Source organism: Cinclus cinclus, chromosome 1 (assembly GCF_963662255.1).
Source record: "Cinclus cinclus chromosome 1, bCinCin1.1, whole genome shotgun sequence".
Lineage (NCBI taxonomy): Eukaryota > Metazoa > Chordata > Aves > Passeriformes > Cinclidae > Cinclus > Cinclus cinclus.
Window position 1 is genome coordinate 122,734,350 of NC_085046.1, and position 8,153 is coordinate 122,742,502.

An 8,153-nucleotide genomic window follows, 5' to 3' on the forward strand; every position below is an offset into this window, starting at 1 on the left:
AGTTGAGCCTCAAGAGGTCTGTATGCAATGCCAAAACTAATACTAACAGAAAAGAAAATATACAAAACATAACTATGTCTGTGTATAAGCACAGGGTTCTTCATGCAAAAGCATTATCGATTTGTACTTTCTTACTCGTTACACTCTGCTTTTTGTAGAAAAGAACTTTGTTCCACCCCCTGCCTACCTCCTACATCTCAGCTAATATTAAAAGCGGAGACAACTCCATAAAGAAATTATGTTGCTGAGGTCATTGCTTTTATAAAGTACTCACTATCATTTTATGAAGCATGGAAAATTAAGTTGGTTAAAATACTGTTGATTACAGATGGCATAAAATAACGCACAGTGTTTTTGCTTTCTACTCTGTCTCTTCTCTAATTTATCCAAATTTTGAGACTGGCTAACCAGTAAAAGAAGATGCCTCAATGTACCCTGTAATGGGAACCTTCTAGCTCTATTCCTAATCCTTAAAGTCACCTGTTTTGCTGGTGGTCTAAGAGGTGGGTTTTGTTTTTATTTTTTCCTCCCATCCAGGTACTGCTATGTGGATATTTGTTAGCAATGACTGATGTGGAATCTACATATGCAGACTTTATTGCTTCAGGAAGAACAGGTAGAAGAAATGCATTACATGACATCCTTGTGTCCTCTCCGGGTGGGAACTCTAGTGAACTAGCCTTAAAGTTGTCAGAGCTTGATATAAACAAAACTGGTGAGTATGTTTTGGGCTTTTATTATATTTATTTAAAGCTAAATTGAGAACTAGTACACAAAGCATGGCTTACGTGCCCATATTATTCCCTTATCCCTCAGCAGCAGAAATATTTTTTTTCCTAATCAACATGGGTGGCCTGCAAGAAGAATCACAGATTTCATCAACAGGGAGGGTGGTTATTTGCAAGTACAACAGATCACTGAAAAAAGAAAAGTTTTTCTGCCTAGTGGCAGCGTGCAAATCAGGATAAATTTTATGGAAAGTAGAATATAAGGAAGAAAATAAGGAAGTCTTTTATAAAACCCAAGTCTGCATAATATCCTTTAAGGAAACTCTCTGATTTGAACCCTGTAGGAGAAGGCATGTGTCTGCCAAAAGGTTGTTGTGAAATTAACTTTTTATCAGCTGCCAAAAGACAGAGAAATAGGAACGCATTATTGTTTGTTTTACCTGGATCTTCGTTTCTGAATAAATGGTCTCTTTCTCTTTTCTGCTGATACTTGTCCTTCTTTTAAGGTGATAAGCAGTAATGCAATCCTAAATCTTTAATGTTGCCAACATTTTTAAATGCTTGTGCATATTCAGTTCAGAGGAAGGAGGGATAGTGGGCCTTAGATGAAATAAAAATAGTAATATGACTGGGTATTTGTGTTAGATGAGTGGCAGCTAATGAATGGATCTTACAGATGTTAGAAATCTTTTCAGATGTTGGGGAAAGCATGGTTTTGCTTATTTTAATAATAACAGAAGAAAATAAGTCCAGCAAAGAGGAAACTGTTGATAAGCAGCTGCCCTGTTTGTGCACATACTTCTCTCAGAGATAGAGACAAGAGTTCTGAGAGGCAGTCTCTTCACAGGACACTCACATGGGGCAGCATGGTGCTGAGGTGGTTGTAGTGCTGTTTTGAAGGAGGACTTCTTTCTTTAGCTTCTGGACTAATGTACATCCTTAAATCATTCCTTTTGCAATTGCCAGCTTGGGACCAATCGATTCCAGATGCACACAATTCTAGCTGAGCAGGGCCTTTAGTTTATTTCTATTTAAAAAATGCTTTATAATGCTATATATAGTATGTGTGTAGGCATGTCTTTTTATTTTAGAGGGGACAGGTGTAAAATGTTGGAAAAATAGAAAGTAGGTGCCCTTTGAAAGGCATAATGCCAGTGTTCCTTTGTGTATTAATTTTCTTGAGTCTCAGATTTACACTTACCAAAATTGTCTTTAATCTCATCCATTGAGAAGATAAAAACAATCCCTATCTCTAAGTTAAACAGTGGAGTTGTTATAAGCCAGAAATGTGTTTTCAGAAATCTCTTTAGTTCTTCTTGGTGATCCCCTTTGAAGCCTGGTTAGCTTAATGCAGAAAAGTATACAGAGGTGCTCATAAAATTACCTTATATAGTAGAAACACAGAAATATCTGCATACTTCTTCAGAAGGTTATGCAGTTTCCATTAGAAAAAATGAAAATACATTTAAATTCTGTATTATTAGTACAACGAGGGGCCAAGTAAAAGCTTCTGAACCAAAGATACTGGAAAAGGCATTGTCTTACCTAGCATTCATGTGAGTATTAGTGTACTATCGCGTCATGTCATTCCAAATCAATAGAGGCTAAAAAAATATTTTGCATGTAAAATCCCAGTTCAGAATATATTAATGCTTGTAGGGTGCATATGTTCATCACACTTGACAGGATTAAGAAGAAAACACATGTTTGGGGGCTATATCTTATTTCTTTCAAGGTGCATGTCAAACAATTTGTGCTAAGTACAACTTAATTATTTAAATATAGACATCGAGTTTTGATTCTTCCCTTTTATTACTATTCCAGCTGCATGCATTTTCTTGCAAAACTGCAAGTGTGTTTGCTTTCAACTGCTTGGAGTAATGGCAGAGTAGGATAATGCAGATGTTAAAGGAAAAAAAGGGTGGTTATAAAACATATGTAAATTAAACTACCCAAGCATATTTAGTACATTCACTTTGAAAAGCCTGCAGATACATTTCCTGTAAAAAAAAACAGAATAGCTTTTAAGAGCACTAGACTTGTTCAAAGACAATGTATTTTTCTGTTACTCAGTAGCTGATACCTGAAGTGAGTGTTGGTTAATCCCCTCATCAGCGAGCCAATGACAGATAATCAAGAGTTTACTGCATAATTATGTATAATAAATATAATTACTTCATTATACTCTCCCTTCAAAACAGCTGTCCCAGTTTTCTTTGTCCATAGCAAGCTAACAACCTGTTATTATCTATGGAATAGATATATTTACCAAACCCCAAAATCCAGGTTCCAAGGACTGTGTCAACACGTTTTATCTAAATTAAGTAAAAGCAACACTGTGTGCATCTGATAGATAGGAAACTGGAAGAGAAATCATAAGACAGAAGAAAAAGAAAGATTTTTAGCAGGGAAATCAGCAGGTAGCCCTCCTGCCCAACACTCTCAAGGTAGCAAGTGCAATCCAAGAAACTTGATCATCTTGCAGGTTGTAGCTAAATGAAGTAGTGAGAAAAAGTACAACGAAGAATGAGGACAAGTCTCTGCAGATCTAATCTCTAAAACTCCTGGTTTTCTAGGTGCTATAGAGCACAGAAATGAAAAGTAAATTTTCTTGTAAAATTTGTAATGGTCCAAGCAAATAGGGGCAATGGTGTGTTGAATAAATATGGCACCAGAATAAAGAACTGACCGTAGAAATTAGTGATTGAAAGTAATTGATTTTAGTCCAGGGTAGAAATGTTTTGGGTGTAAGCAGGAGGAATAGTGACAGACACTGTCGAGTAGGTAATGTTACAGGAAGAAAATTGAGTTAAAAGCTGCGCATTAGCAGGACTGGTAATTGTAGTCAGCTGACCAAATCTCACTACTGGCTTAGAGTATTTAATTATTTGGCTTTGTTTCTTTTTTTAATACCTCCTGCTGGTTTTAAAATGCTATGTAAAAATTGCAATCTTGCTCTTGAGATTTTCTAGCCACCAGGTTTTAGAGGAAGAATAGCAATGTGATTAGAAGTTTTGGTATTCTCAGAACTTAACAGCAAATTTATTTCTGTAAATATATTTTAAAGCCTTTAGTAGGAGAGCTCTGCCAGTAGAAAGGAAAAGCTGGTACCAAGATAGTGTATTATAGATTACATGGATAACATTAGCGAGTTTTTTCAGTAAGCTGAGAAGGATATTTCAAGAAGTGGTATGTTAGAACCTTAGTGCTCTTTCCCTGGATCTCTGTGCTCTGCGTTTAACAATAAGGTAGCGAAATGTTAGGCTATTTCTCCAGGAGTGATTTTTCTTTTAAACACAAATACCTTGCGAGAGTGTTTTTTGCTCTTCAGTTTTGGGATTTTTTTTTCCTATTCTTTTTGTTAATAAGATTTCCACCGGGAAAGTTTGGCTTGCCCACATAGTAGTAGTCGGAATAAATGGAGGGCAGAGCAAACATAAAAGAAACAAAACCCTGTAATTACACTCATCACATCTTCTGCAGACTCAGAACAAATGTAGGAGGTTTGTAGAAAGTGTTTGGACAACTGGGGCAAAAGGGATTTCTGTCCAATAGTAAATAATCACATGTAGATCCATCCTGATGGAATCCTTTCTAATTTGAGAGGTGAAGGTGAAGAAGAGTTTTCTGAGGAAGTGCCTTGCAAAACAATTGTGTATTTACTACTCAACCCATAACAAACAGAACAAATCTCACTGTTTAATAGGTAATCACCTTTCCACACAAGTTTTCATCAGGTTGAATGTGAAAAAAGTACCCTTTAAGGCAATTTCCTGCCTAAAATACTCAGTGCACGGACAAAACACAGCTTGTCATGTTTAAGTTGTTTGTAATGTTCTTTGCAAGACAAAGAACTATTTTCCACTACCAATGTGCCCTTTTTTCTACACAGAAAAGAGAAGGCACTTATGATGCTTATTTCTATAAACAGAAATAAATCTGCGGATGCACCGTGTGATCTGAAATGAGGAAACAATAAATATCTGCACTGAGATCCCTGTAAATATCTGTTGATTAAAACTAGGAGGCACTGCTACATGTGTCAAGACCTCCTTACAACCCAGCCATGGAATTTTCTTCCCTTAATTTGTCAAGCCATTTCAGTACAAATTACTCATAATTCTTGCAACATACAAGGGATAATGTATGTCTTAACATTATTCCTTGTTGTGTATCTATAGCTGGTCAGTCCAGTGTTCAGGGACTTGTGTCTCACTTGCACTTACCTTCCTGTTGCCTGAACCTGGGAGGTCTTTAATTGTTATATAAAATACAATACTTTGCATATAGATAGTAAAAGCATTTGATAATGCTTTTCTTAGCCTTCTTTAAACAGACTGTCAGTTGCCTGCTCACTGTGCCTCTGTAGGGTGTGATCTGCTTCTCAGGTGATTCTGTGGTTTGCAGTGAGACAGCTGGACTGAACACTGTGACATGATGCTGAAAATGGATGCACAGAACAAATGCAACTTTAACAGGATATTGCTTTTATTGAAGTTGCATCTCTTTGTAGCAAACTCTGCTCAGATTGGTGCAATGAGTTTTTTTCTTTTATACTGTTATGGCATCATAGTGAAAAAGTTTTCAAAAATACCTTTTTTGTTAAATGCATTAATTTTTAGTTACCTTTGGTATTTATTTAAAGTGATATTTGTGATTGCAACTAGAAATTTGTATCTCAAGAGACACTTTCTGAACAAAGTATAGCTATCTTTGTAGTAAAGAGTTTGATATTTCAGTTTCAATTTCAATTTTTACTTTGTTTTTGAAACTGAGGGATGAACAATCGGGGTGCTCTTTATTGTAGGGTGGATTACTCATCCTTTTTTCCTGTGTTACAGAAGGAGAAGGAGATGCACAACGAAATCCAAGTGAGCAAACTGGGGAGGCCCAAGGGGAGGCAGCAAAGCAAGAAAGCTGACATCCAGCTTTGACCGAGTGGAACAGCTGCTGGATGTTTTCAGGCTACAAGAGTGTGCTGGAACAAATTTGTTTCCATGAGCAAGCTGGTAGAAAAGAAAGTGCATGTGTCTTCACTGCTGGAACCCACTCAACACAATGCTAAAAATCTGGGTACAAGCTGTGACAGAAGACAGAAATTTCTCTACCTCTGTCATTAGCAATGGTTGAACATGTATTGATTTTTTGGGATAGTGTCATCAGATGGATCCCTTCATAATGACTACTCGATGGGAACACTTTTAGAAGGTAGAACAGGTCAATCTTGTAGCAAATGGCCTTTGAAGCATCAGAGGATCTAATTGTGTATCTTAAGCAGAGGCTTGTGTGATCCTCCGAGTCTAAAATTCTCTGGCCAAAGTGTTTGCCCATTATAAGAACTGTAAAGAAAGCACTGTTTTTAGAACTTTGCATCTGTTTTACAGCTCTGTTATTTACAATGGTTTTTGTATTGTACGACTTAGATGCTCCACACTGCCCCTTCTCAACTGCTTATGAAGAATATTTCTGTTACTGTGAATTTTTCTACCACACGTTTTGAAAGGGCTGGTTTTTTTTGCATAAGGTGGTGATGTGCACATGATAGGTCTGAACGTCAACTGCTAAATTGATTATGCCTAAACCTAAATGACTCAGCAACACTTAATTTGTTACTAGATGAGCCTTCAAAATGATTTGTTAACGTGAATACTTGAGCGTGTGTTGTGTCCTTGGTACAGTTTTGCCACTCACCTGTAGTTAGTTGCATATCAGAGACTCAAATTGAATCTTTTATGTTATTCTTCCCCATTTTTCTAATTTTGGTCCCAATTTCTTAATCTTGCTCTGAGATATTTTTTTAAAATGTTATTCCAAGTATTTTATTGTTACGGTAGTTTTAAGAATACATTTATACCCTTATATGGGTTAAAATTCAAACTAATTCCATGGTGCTAGAGGTTTTCCTGATTCACATTGTAAAAGATAGGCCTTGTTTACACATGGGAAAATAACTGGCATAGGTTATTGCCAGTTGTGCATTCTGAAATGAGCTTCAGTATGCAGTATAGTCCAATGAGTGGCTCCTGGGCTGGATCCAGCCAGGGGTTCGATTTTTACAGTTCCTTGCCTTTGCCTCAGTTGGTCAGGCTGTTGAGTTTGCACAGCCAGTAGCCTGCTACTGATGTACCAGAGCAGCCAAGTGCTACATCTGCTACAGCAGCCTTGTGGCTTGCAGCTGGAAAGGGAAGTGAGAGACTTGGCATCTAGCGCCCAAAGACTAGATTTTTTTCCCATTTCATCTATTCCAAAATGACAGTCCAAACTGGGCCTTCATCAAAATACCAGGATAGCTTGTCCATTCGGGACATCACTTAAAATACCTACAAATTAATAACCTGTTCTACAGTAGCTATTGCTGATAGATTTATTTTCCCCCCTCATCCTGCCCCAATAGACAAGGCCATACATGAGGCTGAATGCTGCAAAATGGGGCAGCCACACCTCTGTGTGACTAAGGTGAGTGAAGAGAGTGACTGATAGTAAACCATGGCAATCACACAAGCACCAATCACAAGGTCAGAAGATTTGTTTTCTTTTATTAATAGGAGGTGATGTCACTTTATATATAGTATATATATTATATATATTTTTGTGTTGTTGGTTTCAAATGTTATGCACTTTTTAATGTTTGTAAACTTTTACTAATGAATAGCGTGATTGCTTCCTGAATATATTAATCATCAGTTAACAAAACATCTTTGTGGCCACAGCTATTTGTTTCTACCATATGTATCATAGTATTTGTCACCTGAAAATCTTTCGTGAGAAATGTGGAGGAAAAAACCCACTTCTGATCAGTATTATGGGGTCATTTATTAGTGTTAATAAAAAACAAGCCAGCCGTATGCTTGTGGCTCATGCGTGTAATATTAACTCTCACCTTTTAGTGTTTGGAAGCTGAATGCCTTGCTGTCTTATTAGCTGTCAAATGCCCTATCTTCTTGGTAAGAGAATAGCCCATTTGCTTTGGAAATACTGTTATCTTTAAACAATTTTTATTCATTTGTTTCACTTGGTGTTCCTTTCAAACTTAACACATTAGTATTGACCTTTTTTTTAATTATTTCTCCCCCTTTTGCTCTTGCATCAAGTCTTTAAGCTGAACTGGTTGCCCTTTGTCATGGACTAGTTACTGTCAATCTAGCACAAATGCCAGAAGGAAATAGGATTCCAGAGGTTTTTTATAGTGTTACTTTATTGATGATCCATGAAACATCATCAGTAAAATGTTGCAGAAAGGCCAATAGTGAAATAAGTATTTGCAGTATATTAAAGTGATGGTTTTCCTTATTTTCCTTCATTGCTTTTCTTTATTTCACTATACTTCCATTCTTAATTCTTTTGTGTTGTTAAATAAAATTAATTTCAGCCTTTCCTCTCTATTTTGTACCTGTTTCTTCTGTTTCTCCTCTTTTTTTCTCTTGT

General features: G+C 36.7%; 1 protein-coding gene across 1 annotated transcript; it reads left to right on the forward strand.

Moving 5' to 3' along the window:
* The first annotated feature begins 543 nt into the window (after nt 1-543).
* Nucleotides 544-5,649, forward strand: PKIA (cAMP-dependent protein kinase inhibitor alpha). The gene is made up of 2 exons (XM_062502540.1): nt 544-715; nt 5,570-5,649. Exons 1-2 carry the CDS (start codon nt 565-567, stop codon nt 5,647-5,649), a joined length of 231 nt encoding a protein of 76 aa, XP_062358524.1. The 5' UTR covers nt 544-564.
* The last annotated feature ends 2,504 nt before the right edge of the window (nt 5,650-8,153 follow it).

What these genes read in the sequence shown, in the direction of transcription:
- PKIA (XM_062502540.1), top strand. Translation starts at nt 565, where the DNA reads ATGACTGATGTGGAATCTACATATGCAGACTTTATTGCTTCAGGAAGA. An exon ending in GCTTGATATAAACAAAACTG is followed by an intron (nt 716 to 5,569) that starts GTGAGTATGTTT and finishes CCTGTGTTACAG; the next exon opens with AAGGAGAAGGAGATGCACAA.